The sequence below is a fragment of the Dermacentor andersoni genome, chromosome 1 (assembly GCF_023375885.2).
Source record: "Dermacentor andersoni chromosome 1, qqDerAnde1_hic_scaffold, whole genome shotgun sequence".
Taxonomy (NCBI): Eukaryota; Metazoa; Arthropoda; class Arachnida; order Ixodida; family Ixodidae; genus Dermacentor; species Dermacentor andersoni.
The window spans coordinates 258,720,680-258,743,955 of NC_092814.1; the positions used below are offsets into that span (position 1 = coordinate 258,720,680).

Sequence of the window (23,276 nt, forward strand, 5' to 3'; positions counted from 1 at the left end):
ATCTGCGTCGAAACTTTTTTGATGCCCCATCGTCCCTGAAGTTAACACTTTACAAAACCTTGGTACGTTCTAAATTAGAGTACGCATGCGCCATATGGGATCCTACTCAGACTACACTCACTCAAACTCTTGAAGCCATTCAGAATCGCGGCGCACGTTTCATATTGTCGAATTATTCACGTCATTCCAGTGTCACATCTATGAAGAAAACCCTAAACTTGCCTGACCTTTCGTTGCGTCGAAAGTCCTCTCGCCTTAGCCTTTTTCATAAAATCTATTATTATAACAACGAGATGAAGGACGTTTTGTTCCAACCACCTCATTACATATCTTCAAGGACCGATCATCGCTTCAAGGTGGGGCTACCTTCTTGTCGCACAAAATTGTGTAATGACTCTTTTGTTCCTAGAACAAGTGTCGCATGGAACCACCTTCCCTCCACAATCGCCAGCATTGCTGATGACCACCAGTTCAAGATCGCTTTACAAGACGCCTTGTAATACTTCTGTTTGTTTGTTTGCTGCACGCCTTGCCATTTCTTCCCCACTCCTTTCTGTAGTGCCTTTGGGCCCTGAAAGTATTTTAAATAAATAAATAAATAAATAATGCCTGCTGAAAAGCGTGGATCGTCTTGCTCAAGATCATGGTGACTGTAATCACGTTGATGCTTAACTGACAGCACTCTAAATAAGGGGGAGAGAGAGCTAGAGACTCTACCCTTAGCTCATCGCTGCTACGCGAGGTCATAATGCAGTGGCAGCGACTACCTAAGTCCATTCGAGCAGTGATATACAGAAAGAAGGGGAAAGTTAGCAATGAGCACAACCTCGCTGGGAGTACACTGTATCTTGGTGGTGCATTTGTGAAAGCTTTCCTTCCCTATCGAGCTCAGTGCCAGTGTGATTGTTCGCGCTTGACAAGAGAATGCCGGCGATGCTGCTGACGTTAGTGTGTTCCTCTTCTTTTATATTACGGGATTCAGTGCACTTTCTTCTAGCACGTTTGTTATACCAACTCATCCGTACTTCAACTTTGCAAGTTATATACATTAAAGGGACTTGGAATGATTTTGTACAAACATAATCAGTCGTTAAGGTAGATCTTTCTGATCATTAAGGGGAGAGGCTACCCTGGAGACAGAACTTTTTTATTTTTTAAGATATCCGGATGAAACTTTCAGGGTACGTTTACACCACCTAACTATGATGAACTGCAATGTTTCATGAAGATGTGTTTATTAGCTCCAGAGTTATTGAGGTCTAACTAAATGGTTCATGTATATGCCTGAGGAAGAGTCTGGAGAAATGCCAGAACATCGTAGGAAGCTGAAATTCACTGTGATGATCCCTTGATAGATATCCCAGGGGGCTACAAAGCCCTTTTCTTTAATTTTCCCTCCAAAAAATTTTAACACAACTGTGAAGTTGATGTAGTCATTAATGACCACATTCATCAAAAATTAACTCCAGATTAAAAATTAACTGCACCAGCTTTCAAAAAAAGAAGCTTGTTACCCCCTGGCAAAGTCATTCAGGAACAGAATGAAAAAAAAAAAAAAACGGCGCACAAATTTGAAGAGCGGTTCTTCTAATTTGCTCTTGCGGCTCCAGGCACACTCAATGTGTCGGATTTTCGACTGGCGACAGCCAACAGCACAGTTCCGCTGTTGAAAGCGTCTATGCAGTCGACATTTACTGCGGAAGATCGATGCTCGTACAAGTCGCATATCGCGGTTCCGTGCACCGAACATTTGCACTTTCTTGAGCTTCGTTGCCGGCATCGCGTGTAGCAAAGAACTAGTGAAAAAAAAAAAACGCTGTGAAAATAATTGGGAAGATAACGCAAGGCGATGAGCAGCTCGCAAGCAGGCGTCTGTTGAGGCGGATGGAGCAAGGGGCAACAACAACGCTTGCGCGGCATCAAAGGGAGCCGCCGCCGCTAGCGCAGCAGCCAATTGCAGGCGCCCTTTAGCCCGCGTGTTTTGAACCCGCTGCTCCGGCCAATCAGCGCTCCGCATCGCGTCGTGGGAAACCGCCAATAGCGCCTCAACCGCGCCGGAGCACATTTAAGTGCCTCATGTAAAGCATGTAATTTATAAGGTTTTACAAATGCGCATTGCTACTGATTGCAGTGACACCACTCCCCTGTGTTTTCAGCTGCCCCGTCACCTAGTATAGGCATAGCAGGCGTGTGTGATGTCAGTCGGGCAGGCTATCCTTATTGGCTACCCACGTTACATCATCGATAATTTTTCCAACTTCATGGCAAACAAATCTTCGTAATAGTTTGAATGTTGGCTAATTTGTTTCTACAAAAAAGAATACACGACAATTTATCACCACACTTGGGCACTTACGGCACACAGCAAGTGTTGTCTTCTTGTGTTACAATGTTTTTCACGTTGATGCAAGCTGCATGCGGTTGGTCTTGTGTTGGTTGGTCTAGTGTAGGTCTTGACATTTCTTTTTGTGAGAACCATGAATTGACCTTATTGTGTTGTGGGCTGCAAATGTAGTGGTTGATGACTTGTTCTTCTGCAAGGCAACAGGCGAATGGAGTAGCTGCAGCACATCGGCAGTTGATATCCGATCAGCGCCAGGTCCTACATGCTTGCGGCCGTCACTTAACACCAAGGCATTACCACAATAGAGTTTTGGCCTGTTCGGTTTTCTGATAAATGCAGATGCACTGGCCGTTTTGTCGAATGGGCGTAGCTGCAAATGTAAGTGGCCTGCAGGGTGCAGCCACGAAGTGGCACAGAGCTCAGCCAAACACAGAGATAATATAGCACTAACCAAGTGTGTTCTACTTTATTGCTGGTGTAAACTTTCGGCAGTGGTGTAAGTGTGAACATGCCTTTTAAATGTTTAAAATGTTTTATACTTGGTTACGGCAATATTAGGTCTGTGTTTAGCTGGTCAAGCTCTGCGCCACCAGGTTGCTGCACTGTGCAGGCTGCTCACATTCACGCCTCTATTCATTGGTCAAAATGCCAAGCTCGCCTGCGTTTACAGGAATACTGGACATTCATGGCGCTGTGACTGAACGCACGCAACGCATACTGCTTCGATAGCTGTCACTGGGTGTTGACATCCAGGTGGCTAGCACAGAATTTGGAGATGCTTCATGTGCTGGCTGGAGGACGCCAGAAGTAGACGAAATGACACCACATCATGATACAAAGCCAGTGAAGGCGGACTTAGCCCCAATTGCTCGGTGAACAAGTTGAGGGGGAAAAGCATGGCTACTGAGGTGGGTAACTTGTAATCATCTGTACCTCGCTTAAGGGGGTACACAGGTCTTGGAGACGGAAAAAATAGCTAAAAAGCCTATTTTTAAGTTTTGTTATTTTCGCAATCTAGACATCATCACGGGCTTGTTGACAAAAAGTTAACGTGAAATCACGTGTCCTTGGGCAAAAGAACGCCGTATTTGTCACGCGAGACGCTCATTTTCGTCTGCAAGACGCACCAAAACTGCCCCATCTTGCGCCGCTGACAGTTTCGAAACTGATCAAAGGAGCGGCACCATTTTGGTCTCGTTCGAAAGCGTGTCCTTCCTGCTCATAGAGTTTCATACAATAATTACTAGAGGGAACTGTGGCACTGCAGTCATTGTACAGTGAAACCTCGTTAAACCGTAGTTGGCTGGAGCTCGGAAAAAGTATGTGCTAATCAGTAGTACTGTTTAACCGAAATAGCATGAGATCGACCACTTACCTGTCAAAAATGGAACTCGGAGGAAGTGCGATGAAAGGGGAAAAAAACATGCAGTATTTATTCACTTCGTGCGACAAAAGTGTTATTTTCGTTTGATGCCACGGCGGCCTAGCAGCGAAGACAGCGGCCTCAAACTTACTGAAGTTGCGAGGCAGGTTTTCAGCCAGCCCCCTTTTCTCGGCAAACACTCGCATGGCAGATTCCTTGTTAGCGTTACGTATTCTCCGTGGACGCGTGCGGTAGCGCTGTAGAAGTGGTGGGGCGCCTTTTGCATTGTGGGGCGCTGTTCTCGTCGCGACGATTGCATTCATGAGGCTGACGTAACGTGCAGCTTCTGCCACTGTCACGCCTGAATCGGCCGTGCTGTCGCTATCCGTGTCATCCTCATCACTGTTGCTAGCCGACACTTTGGCAACAACGGAGGCAACGATGGCGAAAAGTCGGAACCTCGTAGCTGACGTCTCTTTGTGGTCACAGAATCGCTGCCGAGCAACTTCTTCGCATTCCGAATGCCACACACCGTAGTCAACAGCAGATCCCTGTCGCGTGCCAGCGCAGACTTCTTTGTGTCACGTTCGATAGAAAAAGGTGGGCTGGACCAACAGGTCTTCTGTCGCTCTAGGGAACGACAGGGTCTCCACCCCTCAACCCTATCCCACCTCCCCCCTCTAACCAAAACGCCGCAACACGCCAAGAGTGCGGCGAATGTACACAACTTAAAAGACTAATCGAAAGGCAAAATGCCCAGATTCAGGAACAGAATGTGCAGATCAGAGCACTCATGAGTAAAATAGATGCGCTAGGTAGCGGCAGCTCAGCGACTAAAATAACCATAACGAGCATGGCGTCCGAGGACGCCAACAAGAAACGCAAGGTGCCGCGGAGGGACCCCCTCTCGCCCCGCCAAGAGCAGAGAGGAGAGGCGCAGCCCATGCAACAAGCATTGGATGTTCAAGAAGCGATGGACGCTGAAGCCACCGCTGACTGCAAGACGGCAGCAGCGGCACCGCAGACGTCACATCAACAAAAGCAACCGCTGCAAGATGGCAAACTGGCAGCGATACTCGCAGCCATCAGTCAAATCAATGAGAATCTCCGCAATATGAATGCCAGGTTAGAGGTCTTCGAGGGTCAAATAAAGATCCTGTCAGTCAAGCACGAACGACTGGCGGCGAAGACTGCGACGATAACCATGAAGAACAAGTTCGTAGCGTTAAGGAAAGAACGCGCCAATAAAGTCAAGGAATCGATTGCGTACAGGCGCGGTCGCATCAAAACGTCAAAGGAAGATGGCCCAGACGCCGAACAGTAAAAAGCAAATCCGCAGGGGGGAAACAACGATCATTTACCAGTGGAATTGCAGGGGCATCCGCACCAAGGAAGCCGAGTTACAACTTCACATAGATGGGCTCGACCAGAAACCGGATATGATCGCGTTACAAGAGACACACGGCAGACCCAGACTCCCGAGTTACGTGACCTACACGGATCCAACGGAAGGTGGGACGGCGTTACTGGTGCGCACCAACATAGCAGCCACCCAGCACCTCACGGGGCAAAAGGGCTGCGAACACACGCTGGTCGAGGTTCAGACAAGGACTATTGGCAGTGCCGGAAACCTGTTAGTGATGAGCGCATACTGCAGGCCGTCACAAAGGCAGTACGACTTTGAAACAACAGTGAGCCAGGTTGGCGGGGAACAGGCCGCTCCTGGTCCTAGGCGACTTCAACGCCCCTCACACTACATGGGGTTACAAATACCAATCTAAACGAGGCAAGGCTCTAGCAAAGGCAATGGAGGACCACGAAATAGTGTTCCTTAATGAACCGGGCGTCGTCACCCGAAGGGGAAACAGCGTCAACAGGGACACCACCCCGGACCTGTCGTGGATGGCGGGCTCCCTAGTAGTGGCCTGGCGGAACGAAGACGTAGACCTGGGCTCCGACCACAGCATCATAAGTGTAACGATCAAGGGATCAAGGTACCGGGCAGCCCTCGGCAAAGCCCGGATCACCGACTGGGACCGAATGCGCAAGCACACGGACGAAGAAAACGAGACCTCCGGAGAAAACGCAGAGGAGGGCAGACATCAAACGTACGCAGAATGGGCGCGAGAACAAAAGATCACGCACGACAGATTTACTCAAGAAGTTGTGACAATGATGCAGACGCCCTTCGTCGACGCCAAACTAGCACACATGTGGGAGGCACGGCACTCGCTCACGCGAAGATGGAAGCGTCAACGTCGAAACAAGAAGCTCGTCAAACGCATCGCGCTCCTCAATAAACAGATCGCTGAATACGCAACCAAGCTGTGCCGAGAGAACTGGATGAGTACATGCGACGGGCTGCAGGGAAAGCTGTCAGCGCGCAAGACCTGGTGCCTGCTCAGACACCTGATCGACATGTTGAGCAGCAAGACCGCAACCAACCGCAACCTCACCAAAGTTCTGAACGCTTACGATGGCAACGGCCAAAGGCTCATTGAAGACCTCAAGGCGATCTACCTCAAGACGGAGAGAGGGCGATTTCCGATACCGGAGGAGTACGGGGGACCGGAAAATCCGGCATTGGATGAACCGTTCACCATCACGGAGTTATTAACAGCCATAGACGAGAGTAATAAGACGAGCGCACCCGGAACGGACGCCATTACCTACAAGCTGCTCAATAACATGAGTGATGCGGCAGCACGCCGGCTCCTGCATCACATCAACAGAACCTGGGAAAGCTCGAAGTTGCCCGCAGAATAGAAAGAGGCCGAGGTACGGTTCATACCTAAACCCGGCAAACCTCTGACGGTCGAGGACATGCGCCCTATCTCGCTCATGTCCTGTGTGGGCAAGGTCATGGAACGCATGGTTCTCGGAAGACTTCAAGCACACCTGGACAAGACAAATCAGATGCCGGCGACCATGTATGGATTCTGCCAGCACCTGAGCACCCAAGACGTCCTGATCCAATTACACGAACTGGTGATTAAAAGAGCAACGAGGCACGCGCCCCGGGGTATACTGGCTTTGGACCTCAAAGGGGCCTTCGACGGGGTGTGGCCGCAAGACCTACGGCTATATTAAAGATTTCCTAACCAATAGAAAAGCAACTATCCGGATAGGAAATGAACGGTCAGAGCCTGTGGAGCTCGGAGACAGGGGTACCCCACAGGGGTCTGTCCTATCGCCTCTGCTTTTCAACCTAGCACTCCTGCCCCTGCCCGAACTACTCAATCAGATCGAGTGCGTGGACCACACGTTCTATGCCGACGATATAACGGTGTGGACGAACCGCGCGGGGTCCGATGCCTGGGCGGAGGAAGCCCTGCAGAGAGCGGCAACGGCCGTCCACGAGTATGCCACGACCTGCGGCTTGAGCTGCGCTCCACAGAAATCGGAGCTGCTCATGGTACAGCCCGGAAGACCAAAGAAAGAGCCGCCGCCGAACATAATCATCACCATCGACGGCACAGGGATCAAACCAAGGCAGCAGGTCCGGATACTGGGCCTGCTCTTGCGCAGCGACGGCAAGGCGCACGCAGCCGTCAACAAAATCAAGACAACATCAGAGCAAGTCCTGAGCATGATCCGAAGAGTCACCAACTGGAACAGAGGAATCAAATAAGAAGGCGCACTGCGCCTGGTGCAGGCATTCGTTGTGTCATGCGTAACGTACCCTGCCCCGTACCTTCAGCTTGCGAAGGTGAACCGCGAGACGCTGAACACGACGATAAGGAAAGCAGTCAAACTCGCCATGGGCATCCCAGTCTACTCGTCAACGCAGAAGCTGCTGGAGATGGGTGCCCACAACACGGTGGAAGAGCTTGTGGAAGCACACCTATCCCACCAGAGAGTAAGGCTGAGCCGGACAGAGCCCGGTCGGGCCGTCCTACGCAAGATAGGATGGCAAATTGAACAGCAACCGACAATGCAGCTGCTCCCCACAACGTGGAAAGACATTATTAAGACCAAGCCCCTCCCCCGGAACATGCAGCCAGGGAGGAACAACGAGAGACGCTCTGCGCGGGCCAAGGCACAGGCTCGACAGCTGGAAGAGGACCCCGAGGTTCTCTACGCGGACGCCTTGCTTCCCAAGAACGGAACCAGAGCAACGGCGGTCGTCACCACCATCGATAAATTGGTCACAGGCACGTCGATACGGACGACGAATGAAGCCGAAGCAGAAGTGGCCGTGCCCCTCGCACTCGCACAACCGGGAGTGAGGACCGTTGTCACAGACTCCCAGACCGCCTACGCGAGCTACCGCAAGGGGAACATCTCTCCCGCGGCACTAGCGATCCTCACCAAATGCAAATCACCGGGACGGGCCGTTGAGCTCGTGTGGGTTCCGGCTCACTCGCAAGTGGAAGGCAACGCACTCACCGACCACTATGCCCGAGAACTGTCAATCCGGGCCGAGGACGAGCCAGAGCTACCGCACCCCGTGACAAGTTACAAAGAAATCACGCAAATGTACAGAAGCGGCAGATGTAGGCTTCCCCGTCCGCATCCGCAGCTCAGCCGAATGCAGCAAACGATCATGCGACGCATGCAAGCGGGGTCGCTAGCGCATCCGGTGCTCTTGCACAAGATGTTACCAACAGAGCATTACACTTCATGCCCTTTTTGCAGACGGTCAAAAGGCACTTTAGCACACATCCTTGCAGAGTGCACTAAGCTCAAGAACCTGAGCTTTCTTATCTGAGCTTCGGCACGATGCGAGTCCTCGCATGCATGATGCCACAACGCTCTCTGGCAAGTCGCCGAAATGATCTTTATGGATGCCAGTTTGGCAGTTGATGACCACCATGCTATGGTGATAGAGAAATGTGCGGAATATAACCAACCCTTATATATAGCTTTCATTGATTACGAGAAAGCGTTTGATTCAGTGGAAACCTCAGCAGTCATGGAGGCATTACAGAATCGGGGTGTAGACGAGCCGTATGTAAAAATACTGAAAGATAGCGGCGCCACAGCTACCGTAGTCCTCCATAAAGAAAGCAACAAAATCCCAATAAAGAAAGGCGTCAGGCAGGGAGATACGATCTCTCCAATGCTATTCACAGCGTGTTTACAGGAGGTATTCAGAGACCTGGATTGGGAAGAATTGGGGATAAAAGTTAATGGAGAATAGTACCTTAGTAACTTGCGATTCGCTGATGATATTGCCTTGCTTAGTACCTCAGGGGACCAATTGCAATGCATGCTCACTGACCTGGAGAGGCAAAGCAGATGAGTGGGTCTAAAAATTAATCTGCAGAAAACTAAAGTAATGTTTAACAGTCTCGGAAGAGAGCAGCAATTTACAATAGGTAGCGAGGCACTGGAAGTGGTAAGGGAATACATCTACTTAGGGCAGGTAGTGACCACGGATCCGGATCATGAGACTGAAATAACCAGAAGAATAAGAATGGGCTGGGGTGCGTTTGTCAGGCATTCTCAAATCATGAACAGCAGGTTGCCACTATCCCTCAAGAAAAAAATGTATAATAGCTGTGTCTTACCAGTACTCACGTATGGGGCAGAAACCTGGAGGCTTACGAAAAGGGTTCTACTTAAATTGAGGACGACGCAACGAGCCTACCGCCGTGCGACGGCGGTTTTGCTAGCGAACGGCAAGTTTTCTTTGCCGTAGAGAGCATGGGACTGGGACCCATCTGTGCGGCAGCCGTACAGTGAAGTAGCCAATCAGCGACAGACTCTGGCACCGACGGTAGCCTTACCGCGGCTGATCGCTCGGCGGCGCCGATATCGTCGCTAGGCCTTCTCTTCGCTTCAAAGCCAAGGCTGACGGCGCTTCGTGATGAATCACTGACACTTACAAGCTGCAGTATTTTTTTACCGATATTGTCACTGTTCGCAATAATAATACACAAAGAAGAAAATGCATTCAAATTAGCGGCACCATCGCCGGCTGCGATGTGAGCACAGCCAAGCCGGTCGTCTGCCGTCGGTATAGCCGCGCACTGCAGCCGTGCTCGACAAGTATCTGAGCTCTCGTTCGTGTTTAACATTTGAGAGTGGATATCGTGTTTCATAAAATGTACAATTTGCGCATCACTTTATCTGGCGGAAATTATTTTGCTTGGAGTAGAAGCAAAATATGGTTGCCACGCCGGTGGTGGAGGCGTGCATCTTCGTGGTCGTCGATTGGCCCGTCCTTCGTGTGGCGGGCGGTGCTCCGGCAGAACTTCCGTCTGCTTTGGACACCTCTCGCGTGGCAGACATTTCTACGGCGCCGATGACCGGTTCGCCGTTACGGCATGTTTGCCGCTAGCGTGGACGTGCCTTGATTGCTTGTACACGCTCCGCATGCGACGGCAGCGTAGACATGGTGCGTCATCTTCCGACTCAGAGTCATCGTCCGGCGGTGCAGCAGAAACTTGACAAATGATCTCGTCGTCGTCGAGTTCTGCGCATGTCAGTACAGCAGTGTCAGCACCTGTGAAACTGTCAAATGAGACGGTGTCCGGAATCGCAATGCAACCACTGCGCAGGTCTCGGCAGAACGTTTTCCGCGTTATTTGGTAGCACATCGGAAAGCGACAAATCTTAGGTCTCCCGGCACCCGCTTGCCGGCATTTCCCAGCGCAGTCTGCGCGGGCACTGTCGGCACCATTAGACACTTGACGCGATGTTTCCGTATGCCGCGTTGCACAGAAGGCACAGTGCACACCAGTCGCACAAACGAAAAACGTGGCCTACTCGCAGCGTCGTGCGCGAAGAAACAAATCAGCTTCTGGATTGTCTTGACATGGCTTACTCAAGCTGAAACGGGAACTGCTGTAGAGCCACTCTATCAAACCAGGCAGAAACGATGATGATGTGCGGGGATTTCCAGTAGCGCCACTTTGTGAGGCAGCAATGAGGCTCCGTTCAAAACAAAAATGACGTTCAGCAAGTCGAACCATGCACCGGTCAGAGTCGGTGCATGGTGCTCTCGATCGAGTTGGCTCAAGGAATGTCCGAAAAATCAGACGAGAGGTTGCAAGGTGTCCGAACTTTCGGCAGTTGTTATACATTATGGTCTATGGGGTGAATGGCGGTGCTGCGAAGCAGACCGAATAATCGAGCATGTCCGAATTTTTGGAGTCCGGAAAATCGGTCGGCGACTGTAAATCTTATTGTAAATTTTAACACAATCTATACTCTTCGAAGTGCAGAAGACACCGCCAACACGCACACTTGCTATTAATTGCAACGATTGAGCTTGTCCAGGTGGCCAAATCGAAACGTGCCAAGCATCTCAAGGCACTGGCATGCCTGCGATAAATACATAAGGGCGTTGCACTCGCTTGTCGTTACAAGCGTCCGTGGCTTAATGGTTTCAATAACAGGCTTCTGTTCTAGAGTTCCTGTGTTCAAATCCTGCCGTCGGACAATTTTAATGATGTTTATTTAATTATTTATTATGCAGTACATTGTTGAAAATGACTACATAACAAAGTCACAAAGCCATTTGAAGCCAAAAAAAAACGAAGTTTAGGCAAATCCATGTACTTCCCATAATTTTCATGCGGGTGTACAACCGTTCTTGTTGCAGCTCCCATAGATACTAGCGCCAGAGTTCCCTCTAGTAATTATTGTATGGAACCCTGTGTCCCTGCTCCCTTTCCCGCCGAAAATGAACATTCAAAGTTGCTTGAGAAGGGAGCCACCAGGCAAGAACAAGAGAGGCAGTCCCACCATCCTGTTGGTCCGTGACCATCACGTGGTCATATAAAGCCTTCTGATTGGAGCGCGGAAGCACTGCGCGTTGGCGACGCTGTTTTGCCTAAACCATCGCTCAGCGTGGTCGTGATCAGTCGAGATGCCAAGCCGTACACGGAAATTCTGTACAGTGCATAAATTCAGGAAGCGTCGAAGAAAGCGCATGGTGCAGAGAAAAGATGTATCAAAACTAGAAGTGACAGTGTCTGACGACCTTGTCAGACCGGCGGACTTGCAGACGCCGCGGAACAGCGGTGCAACCAAGAAGTTGGGGGCAACACAACGGGAAGGGGCGATCGGGACCGCTGCGGTGACAGCCGTCCCGAAAGCGGCAGACGGCGTTGGCGCTCGGCCTGAGCGACAGAAAACGTAGGTGCCACTTGCGATATTGACGGTGGACCGTGACTATACAGCGGACACCACGGTAACAGATTGCGGGGCGGCGGTCATCACAGGCGCGTGTGCTACGGAGATGCGCACTCAACCGGGCCGCGCGAGGATTAACACTGCGTATCTCACGGCGGCGGACCAAGATCAGATCGAGCAACAAACACAGGAAAAAACAGCGGAACTCTCCTCAGTTTCAGCAAAAGAGCGCAAGGTGAAGTGCCTAACAAGTGAGCCCCGTCTGGAAAGTGCGTCGACAACAACGTACACCATTGTCAACCTCGACATGGTAAACTGTTTAATGAAAGTTGCTGGTTGCTGAATGTGCCGCGGAGCGGTGTCCATCGAGCGGCACTTGCGGGAGTACGGCATTGCCGTGAAGCTGGAAGTTCTTTGCAGCAACTGCAGCGAAATTGACACGAAATGGAGCTCATAACGAGTTGGATGCACTGCCAACTGCAATCCTTTCTAGATTAATGTTCTCACGGCGTGTGCCTTGCCGCGTCTCATGCAAAATCACTAATGTGACTTACGAAATCACTCAGCTTAACCCTAAGGGCCCCTTCACACTTGCGAGTCGCAGAGGTCATGTGACCGTTCTGGTCGCAGATGGCCACATTGGTCGAAAAGCAACTGTTGCAGGCCAGTCGCACGCTGCTCGATTTTCCAGCCTTACGACTGCAAGTCACAAACCGCTAAACCAATCGGCGATGCCCTAGAAGTAGCGCACGAGACGCCTGGCCACTTCCCGCACATGGAGGCACAGGCGGACCCACCACCGCCGCCTTTTCTCTTCCTAGGTGCTTGAAGTGCCTGTACCGCCGCGGTGCACATCAAAACCACCACGACATCCTCCTCTTCACTCAGGTCGTCGTGGTACATCATGAACAGCAAGGGACTAGAGTACACCGAGCTCGAATACGGGAGACGAGTTCATATCAGACGAAACGCCCGCAAGAGAGCGAATGGCGCCCTTCCTGAAAGAGCTCGTTTCGAACAAAAAGGCGATCCACAGGTCACTGAGGTGGCCCTAGCAAATGTGAACATCGGTGTTGTCGAGCCGCTGCTTGGTCGCAGACGACTGACGATCGCACGACCTCTGTGACTCGCAAGTGTGAATGTGCCCTAAGTCAGCATCTGCAATAACCACGAGTGACATACTGTAAAAGCTCATTAATTCACAGCTTGTTAATTTGAAATTTTTGATAATTGGAAGTAGCCACTGCGGTCCATCCAACAATATATATTGAAAGCAGTATGTAACACATTTCCCGCTAATTCACACTGAAATCCGCACCACCATCGATGAACTCCACACCATCGTGGATGGGGAGAGTTCTAATGTGTGGGAGCACGTTGGCAATGCCGATGTCGCCATGCGGGCTGCGCAGCATTGCTCATTCCATCCGCGGCCCTATGTTTAGGCCTGAATGGAGAGAGACACGTTTGCAGCTGGCCAGGCATGGCCAGCGCCATTGTCGCAAGTCTGTTTTCTATTTGTCTCAAGACCTTCAAAATAAAATGTTGACGTGACGCTGCATGTCTTTTTTTTTTTTTTTTCACATTACTTCTTGAAGACCGTGCTCTTTCTCTACGAGGCGTTCTGCCTAGAAGCGGCAACAATTAATGTCTAAAACATGGCTGCCGTCACTTTTATCGGTGCTCGCGCTACCAAAAAGCAATAGCCTGAGATTCATGGCTGTTACTCAAAGGAAAGCATCGCTAGGATACATGTTTAGACGCTACCTATACGTATAGTGGAACTCAGCAGCATGCAGCTAGTGCAGCTGTGAGAGTACAACGGAGACCAACGTTGCAGCAGGTGGTGGTGTGTTTCGCGAGTTCATTTTAGAGCACAGATTTTGTTCTTGCGGCGAGCGTCAGTGGCGCAAAGGCATGTTCATAGTCTGACGTTTTCAGCGCGTGTCACTTGTGGGCCATCATGCTACGCTGCTTGCACTGCACCAGCCGAAATGCTGTCCCCTCTAGACTTTGATGCGCGCGGTGTCAGCTGCTCTCTTCGGAGCATGCACAGAACGACCCTCAACCCGCGCACCGCTTGAAACAGCTGTCAGTGTACGACGACGAAGCGGCAAGGGCACCTTTCTTCTCTGTGCCATGCATTGTGGGTCGGCGCGACAAACGTGTGGATGAAGCAAGAGCCATTTCGATGTCGGGCACGCCGGACTGCATTGGCCACGTCCGGCTACGTTGGCCGCGCCAATGTATCTGGCCGTAGTGTGTGCGCGCGTACTCTCACGCTACGTCTGACTAAATACGCACCTCAACCGAGTGATCTTTTTTCTGACTTTCATTAGTTCGAATTTTCGTAGCATCATCCCAGTGGAATTCGAATTAATGACCATTTACTGTAGTCCATGTCTCTTGCTTTAAACTATACCACTCGACCAGAGTCCTAATTACACCAGGGCGGTCTTTCTGCCGCTTGCGGGTAATTTCACAGGCAGCGATCATGTGGTTGAGGCTTTGACGATGACGACAATGACCGTGCTGCTATCTGGTGTGCACATTCTATCCCTACCATTGCTGCAGCATTCTGTGCCTTCCCTTGTATATCCTCTCTACATAGATTCTCCCTGTAACAATATTGTCAGTGACTACTATTTTTGTTCAATGTAAACAGTGGAGTGACGGAGCAAGTGTGTGTGTGCACAAGGATCATACTTTGAAGGTGATTAGGTAATCATTGCCATAGGTCGTAACATTAGCATGCTGAACCACCATTCCGGGAACTTTTTCACAGCCCCTTGTATATTCTCATTGTAACTTCATGGTGTTGAGAAATCGATCAATATAAGGGATAAGTTGGAGGAAACAGGTTTGATACAGTCAGGTTTGAATATAGTGCAATTTGCGACTGCTTTGAATGTTCAGTGAAAAAACGCTTGGTGTTGCACATGCAAGATATATTTAAAAACACTTAAGGGCATGACCTTCTTAAATCAGCTGAAGCCCGGAACCATTCAAGGAATATGAAACGATCCGGGCTGCTCGATGTGTGAAGAAACTAGTGGACAACGAAAAGTCTGTCTTAATGTGCAGCAAGCCCTAACCATCTCAAGCTTTTATTGACTAACGACATCCAGCAGGCTAAGGATATGCATAAACTGAGCGTTGATGTGCCAACTCTGGATTAATGCTACACGCATGAACCTAGTGTGTGTGTGTGTGTGTGTGCGTGTGCGTGTGCGCGCGCACGCGCGCACGCACACTCATGAGAGTGCATGTGTACACATCCGAGAAAGAGAGAATCAGGAGGAGCAGGGATCTTGAGGATGCAGTGTATATCTAGGCATTGTGCTGGCAGTAACGTGGCAGCTGCGCGGTTCAGTTCTAGGTCTTCTCTTGATACATTCGTGTAAAGAATGGTGCGCACCGCTTTGACAAACTTTTCATGTTTCTGCCCTTGCCAAGATTTTAGCGATAGCTTTTGTTGAAATGATCATAGGTCGGCAAAATAACTCTCTTGTACTCACTCACAAAACTATTTTTTTTTCCGTGGAAGGGGTCCTGAGCCACCCTTTAGCCTTGGTGAAAAAACAGTCCGCTGTTAGCATACGCTGCTGTTAACATCTCAACCAAATTTTGCAGTCTAGCACTGCACGTAGAGCTCACAAGTGGATCACGAAGTAATTTCTTTCTGAAACACTCTTTTTTTCAACAGAAGTCTTCTCCTCACTCATTTCGGGCCGCCATACTTCGCCATATAGCAGATTTCCTTTGGCGGCTGCTATTTGGCTATAGCTGACACCAATAAAGTAGGCTGTATGGGTCAGTGTGCTTCATCCTGCTGTTACTGTTTATATTTTTTGACACAGTTTAATATACAGTCTGAAGTAAGTGAAAATCTGCTTTTTGAATTTTTATAGCAATTGCATACTTCTGGATGTTTGACTATCATACTGTCGACTGCTAATGCTCGTGTGACCGCTCACGTAGGAATGAAACTGGTCACACTGCTTATCAGTCTTGTAGCTGTTGGATCTCACTAATTTCTATTAGTTTTGAACATTAACTAGCCTCGAACCAGGCGAAACTTAAGGTCAAACTAGACGTACGCTTGCCAGTGCGAGTTCACTCCTGGCCACTCCTGGCTAGATGCCTTGACAAACTTCGCTTCGTAATGAGCTGTAGCACAAAATGGGCAATTTGGATGTGGTTACTATCTGTTGGCAAAGGTGGTGCAGGACGCAGCTGCCTTGTGCCACATAGCACGGCCAGACTGGAGCAAATGAGTGCGAGTGCGCGCTCGAGCCGTCGTGCACATAGTTCGCCACTGCAGTTGCATGTAGCTGCATCTGCAGCCTAGCGTGGATACCGTGGCTGCGATGAGCGTGCTTGCTGAAGAGAACAGCATTTGACTAATAGGTCATCTGCTTTGTTAGTTGCACACCCTCGAGGTGTGTTCCTATCATGGTCGAAGCTCGCTACATTAGAAATCCTTTTGGTGCAAGTCTTGAGTATGGTATCCATTGCTTAGTTGATGTTCCTGTTGCTGATGTACTCGCTTGAGTGAACATGACTGTGAGGTTTGTTCGACCCTCTGAAATTGGGTGATTGTTGTAAAGATAAGGGGGGGGGGTACAAAAGTAAATGTGCTACTCGTGTCACTTGGTGCAAGAATAGCGACGCGTAGCTATCTGGTATACTGTAGAAGAACTCAACCGTAAACTGAGGGATTGCCTTGCAGTTTGGTGAGTTGTAGGTGCCAAAATCCGAAGTAGTGACGTCTGTGCGCCGCGGGGATGAAATTTGAACTGTGCGCCGCATTGATGTTTAGTCGCCAGACCTTTGTCGGCACCACCTTGCTTCGCAGTAGCCTTCGCAGTGCAAGGCATTGAAGAAGGACTGGAAGCACCACCAAGGGGATCGCAGCCAATCTTTGATTACCAATAACTCTGCTTCTCCCGAATGCATTAAAGTATTTAATGGTCTTTTAATGTAAAATGCATTTCTTTACTCTGATAAAAAGTGGTTCAGGACCCTTTTAAGGCTCACTTGAACTCATGTTGAATTCCAGTGGCGGAGTCGGAGCAAGTTTTTCTGCGCGTTTCGGAGCAAGTTTGTTCCAATGACAAAGTGAGGGCGGGAGTAAGGTGTTCCAATGAGAGAGTCGGAGTGGATTCAGAGTGGGAGTCACTCCGTGGAGCAGAAAAAGATGCTCCGCCAAAATCGACGGAGTTGACCGGAACTCTGCGTGACGTATTTCCTTTACCACGTTTGTCTGCTGGGAGGCGCCACCAGTCACGACTCTCGAGGAAGCAAAAGCTGCTGCACGCTTGGCGAGATATCCATTCCACACTTTTAAAGAAAACAACAGGTGAACGGCGCTGAAGAGACAAGTGACCGGTGCGGCAATGCTGGGAGCAAACAGCCGAAGGAAATGACAACACGCAAGGTATCCCGGGTAACTCGGTGATAGAAGTTCCGCTTCTGCCTTGCTCAGGCGGCGCAGGTTATGTTCCACTCGTGGATTTGGAGGGGTTGCTCTACGTCAGAGTCCAGTGCTCTGACTCCGCCATTGGAATTCAACATCAGACTCTCTAAAATTCTGCTCAGCTGGGCTCACTCAGACTGAATCTCGCCAAAATTCTAAGCAGGGAGACTCACCAGGACTCAAACTCAACAAAATTATACTCGGCTGGTCTCACTCGCACTCAGACTCTGGTTTGTCCGAGTCTGAATAAGTTTGCTAAACTGTGCCTGCTACAAAAGTGGAGGCACCTGCTGCAAATTACCATTTTGCCTGCTACAAAATTTGCTCCAATGCATCCATGGTCATTCTCACAACTGGGTGATGTCAAAATTTAGGTCCTCATAGAGAGCTATTGTCGGTAGTTCTAGTTGTTCTTTGGTATACTAATCACAAATGCTGGTATGAGTGGGATGTTTGGTATCCTAGGAGTTTTGCTTACATTTCTAGATTAACTGAATACATGTTATTCTTAGGTGTTTGTGTGCTATTCAATCTGCAGGCCACCTCCTGGTAAGCCGTATGATCGTTCTCCTCCTCGTCGTGGAGATGACTACTCGTCCGATCGGCGCTTTGGAAGAGATGAAAGTCGCTATGGCAGGGATGCGCCTCCATACCGAGGGGACGATTACTCAAGAGGAGGACCCCCGGGAGGACCACCTCCTCCACGTGATCGCTACAGTCGGGACGACAGGTCATTGTGCCACCTTTGCTTTGCCTTATGAATGCAAAACTTTGAAATAATTCATGATCCAGATTTTTTTGTGGAATGGGTACACACTGGATATTTTTGGAACTAAATTTTGTTTTTCCTAAGGCTTGGGGCATTGAGTTCTGTCTGGCCTGTAGGTATGACAAAGCTCTTGGGAGGTATTAGTCCTGTGATTAAAGCTCTACAGGTATGTTTTTGGGTCCTTCAAGCAGAGTACTCTCCAATGTCTTTGAAAAAAAAAGGTATGCTTGGAGAGGATGCTTCGGGGCCTGTCACTACTTGCTAATGCTCTAGTTGATGTTGAAGGAAGCACATTACTGTAGTCTTGATGTTAATTTCTTTTATGTCTGAAATGTTAGCAGTATAGTTTTGCCATTAACATGTGTTATAGTGTTAGAGTGCCTTGTGGTTTGCCTCTAGCTAGTGCTTTGTGCCCTCCATCTCTTCATGGCACACCTGAGTGTCCTGTTGCATCTGTTAATGTGCAGCTTAGGCGGCATCTTTTTGCTGCCTGATATGGTTGCAGCCACGTCTATAGGTTTAGAAGCTGGTCACATTTTCGTCTCTTTATTTTCTGAGGTAGTTGCACTTTGGCCTCTGGTAACCTGGTGCAACATATGCACCATGTGGCCTTGGCTCTTGTACCGTCATATAGCAACATGTTGGCGCCGCAGTTCAAGGGCTCTGGTTTTCTGCCGCCAGCATTTTCTCCTGTGATCACAAACTTTTAGCGGACTCATTTAAGAGCGTAGTGTATGGGAGTGGGCAGGCCAGTGCTGCATTGTGCACCGGATGGCTCACGAGCTGTTTGCTTGTATGCTGTTCTGCCTCACTGTAACTGTCCTGTCACCTGTCAGATACCTGTTATGTAAACACCTGCAGACACTTATTTGGCTAAGTGTGGTTCATACAGCTATTGATGTAAAATGCTACAGCTATAGTAGTACTTTACACTGGAGTCAAAGGCCATCTTAAATTTGTGCAGTGCTAGGACTGTGTTGCAAGTTGCCAAACAAATCGGAGGTACATTTGCCTGTGAACATCTAAATCAGCACAAAACAACATGCAAACTGCCAAAGCAAAAAACTCAATTGAACAGTAGACAGCTTTAGTTTAGCGTATGCTGTACCATTGCGTACGCTATAAAATAGAGGTTTGTCACTGCGCATGCGCAGAACGCTAAACGACCTATAGCGTACGCACGCTCTTTCTCAGATTTAGCGTTAGCGTCTTTGCATGGTTTGCGTGAAACATGGCGGCGGTCTCTGCTGCCCGCTTCGAATTGAATTTGGCATTGCTTTTGTAAAATGCACTTCGTTCGTAGCAAATGATTGTGTAAGTGGCTTTCGCTTAGTCTCAGGCTGCTTCGAAGACAGAGTATTATGGATAACCTTGTGGTGTATTCGAGATCGCTTCTCGTTTCGACCGAGTCGAAGCCTAACGAAAGAAACATTCGAGATGTCAGCACCACCTATTGCTAAGTCGGGAAATCGCCGTAACGACGGCATATGGCCTCTGAGATCCAAAGATCTCGCAGGCCAACTAAAACTGCAACAAATGTGTGCTGCTTAGCGCACGCTAAACTACAGGGTATAGTGTACGCTATCAATTGTGTACGCTAAACTAAAACTGTCTATTAAAACTAGCTACCCATTTGCCTTCAGTACACCGCAAGATAAGGAAACAGCTCCTTGTAGAGGGTAACGGCTGCCTGTTGGGAGTAAGATAAGGTATGTTCACGCAACTGATGACGGGTTTTGTCATCTTTGGCAAAGTGGACCTTCACAAGGACGCTGTCTCAGTGGTGTGCCGTTGACCTTGGATTTCTAGGTCAGTAGACAAGCTGTCACTGTACCAAGAACTAAGCAGATTAAGTAGTTCCTGATGATGGTTCTGGCAGTGACACACACGTCATGCTCTGTGTGGGTGTCAGTGGGGCTTCTCTTGGTTCTGCTTCTAGCTGCCACTTTTGGACCCAGATTAACAACATGGGGGACTGCTTGAACACAGGTGTTGCAGCTGATTTTGACAGGGGATAGATGTTTGCTTTCCTGCCACTCTCAGTGCTCTGAGTAATGTGGGCATGCCACTCATGGACACACCTTAGCCATCACCAAATTTCTGGTGTCAACGAACTCACCAGCCAGTATTCTGAGCTATGAACTAGCGCTAACTTGCAACAGCGGCTTACTTCCAGGTATTGTGGGCTTGCGAGGAAACAACAATTAATTGGAGGCTCTACTTCTTGGCTCCCGCCATGGCCACTTGACTGTGTGTGGTACTGAAAAGTGGGCTTGCGAAGCCAGAGAGGTTCAGGGCCCTTTTCTTCAGCACCTGAAAAACGGATGAATTCTGCGTTGCTCTGCCACATTCACTGCTCCAGCAAGTGCAATTCAAGTGAATAGGGTGCCATAGCATCATTGGATCTCATCACTAGCCTTACTCGTCATCTTTGTTGGTGGAGGAGAAATGTGGCTGCCCATCATCAGTGCTATTGTTGGGATGAATGCATGTAAATAAGCTTTTCTTTTTCCCCTCATCTTTGTTTTCTTATACAAGACCATTCTGCCATTTTGAATGGTACATTTAACGAACTTGCATTTTGGACGCATTAATTAAAAAAGAAAAAAAATACAAGCCAACGACGCAGCCTACTGTAATTGCCAAATGTCATTAGGATAATGAAATGCACAGCTCGCCACTGTCAAAACGCAAGCGAAACGTTTGCCAGCGATTCATATTGCTTCAGCCAATATAAGTGCTTCCTGTGTGCATGTGGCAGCGGTAACGAACCACGACGCCAGTTGGTTCTTCCTCTTTTTGCTCGCTTCTTTTGCTTTTAGTTTTCCACGTATGGTTCTTAATTTTTCTAAGGCTTCGATTTCTCCTCTTTACGATGGTACCCAAATGACGGTGTTTAGTCAAAAAGAGGTGTTATGACACCTCCCGAAGCCCGATTTTCTACCCGGTTTTTGTCGACAGCATACTAGATACGTGTGATTTTCTGCTTCTAGTATTTTTCTCTAATATTTCCTCACGTCATAAAGAAACACCTGGGAATGTCGGAAAAAAAAAAACTGAATCCAAATTGACCCTTCTAATTGCATAGTGCCCCATCAAAGGGATGGTGGGCAGTTAGCCAGATCGGTGGGTGATGTACTGGAGGAGTGGGCGGCATTTTTCTAGGAGCGCAGCATTGGAAGAACCCTGACCATAGAGCATGTGAATAAGAGGGCAGCATAAATTTTGCTGGTGTGCAAAAAGAACGCAACATATGCTGGCTGTGTATAACATTTACCTTCATGGCCGTAATTCATGGCACAATACTGAATTATGTATCACATTTGCCAACTGACATGTCCAGCAGTTTTATGAAAGCTGAACTAACATACCGTTCAACTGTGTGTCATTTTCCCTGATATCTGCTTTCTGACAGCAGGCTTTTCGTTGCTGCTTTTAGGCTCCGTTAATTGAAAGTGAAACAAATTAAACCTTTCAGCTGACTTTGGTACCCACATTGGAAATGAACAGTGTTTATTCACTTTAAATGCTAGATGTTCAGTGCATTAATCTTGGAAAAAAAGACAAATGGGACCAGCTTGTCCTGTGCTCTCTCTCTCTCTCTCTCTGTCTGTGTGTGTGTGTGTGCAGGCCTGAAGACAATTTGAGCTTCTGTGTTTCTCCGCGATTATTTAAGATGGTGCGCTTTATTTTGGGCTTGTTGTAACTAACATCAGATGGCGTAAGGAGCTGTTGAAGAGTGAAGTTGGTAACATAGACTTGCTTGTGTACAATGAAGCACACCTTCATTACAATCAAAATTTTTAATTGCTATAGCAATTATATGGACACTCTAGGCGCATTTCTGCCATTGCTGTCGGCATCGCTGTGAAGTTCCATATAAAGTCCAAGGGCGATAAGATCGTCGCCATGCGCCGAGTGAAAGCGGGCCATGGTGTGCCGGTGATCGTGGCTCGATTTCGTGCTCGCAAGCGGGGAAAGTGCGCTGTCATTTGTTGCATGCAAGGGTCCTAGGGCGAAGGTAGGGAGTAAGGGCGTGTTCTACTTCGAGCCGCCGCTTGCGCCAGGCTGGGCCGCTGTATCGTGAAAGCCATCTGCAACGGGGACAGAGTCCGCCGCATGCTGTGCTTTCGTGGCTTAGTTCGCGTTGATGCGAGATGCAGCACAAAGGTCAATTTGCTTGCTGCTGCTACCGTGCTTCCTCACTCCAGCGTTTTGACAGCGAGTTTCCGCGGTCATCGAGTGAGATATATTCATGTTTGCTTGTGTGTGCGTGACTGCACTTGTTAATTTAGTTAGTATGCCTATGTTTACAAATTTATATGGTCGATTAAACTACTATTCTTACTTTGCATAGCTGTTCATTAGTTTGCTGTTGCAATCGATGCTTCGCCTTTCGGGCGAATCTGCAACTTCGTTTTTTTCTTAGTAGAGTTCACCTTTCTGGCCGAAATTTTTTGCATCATTTTGTTTTATATGATCATCAGAATCGTTTCCATGGGACGTTGGGAGCGTATACTAATTGTGTGCAGTGAAGTCCACTTTTTTTACAGTGTAAAGAATAGTGAAGTTGACTTTTTCGACAGTTTCTCGCATGGTCTTGCTTTGCATGATCATCAGAATAATTAGCATGTATGTAAAAAAAATGACTTTCTTGCCAATTTTGTAATAATTTTTTTAAATATTTAACCCAAATGATCTTAACAGGCAATAAAGCCAAATAATGCATAGGGGAAGCTAACTGTCCTTTTAATTGAAGTGTAGAAATAATAAGGAAAACTGAAATGAAAGTCAACGAAAAGACAACTTGCTGCTCGTGGGAGCCAAACCCTATGCTAGATATTCGGCCATGTAAGTAAAAGTAATAGGGGATATTAATAATGCACACTCGACCGGGCAGCGCTTCTCACATCTGCCATCTTGTCTAAGGTGCAGTTGCGATGCCGGCTGTATGTTGTGAGGCCTAGCTATTGTTGCCATGCAACTATGGTGAAGTTTAACCCTTTCGCTGTCGGACCTTTCTGGCCGTGACGCACCCCCAGTGTCGGCTTGGTTTCAGGGAACGAGCATAACAGGGAATGAACATAGCAATTTATTTTTGATTATGATTGGTATACAAATAACATAGTCAATGCAATATGCACATTTCAGTGTTCTGCAGCTGTTGTTAGTAAACATCATCATCATCAGCCTGACTATAAAATCCGTTCAATATCCGAATCTGACGATGCGGAAC

At 48.6% G+C, this 23,276-nt stretch overlaps 1 protein-coding gene across 2 annotated transcripts in view; it reads left to right on the plus strand.

Annotated features, from left to right (window-relative positions):
* Neos (nuclear receptor coactivator protein neosin) overlaps window positions 1-23,276 on the plus strand; it is a 125,025-nt gene that overhangs the window by 37,772 nt on the left and 63,977 nt on the right. For both annotated transcript variants that reach the window (XM_050195857.3, XM_055063699.2), the window contains one exon: window positions 17,810-18,001. In XM_050195857.3, coding sequence (XP_050051814.1) covers window positions 17,810-18,001 — 192 coding nt within the window. The remainder of the gene's footprint in view (window positions 1-17,809; window positions 18,002-23,276) is intronic.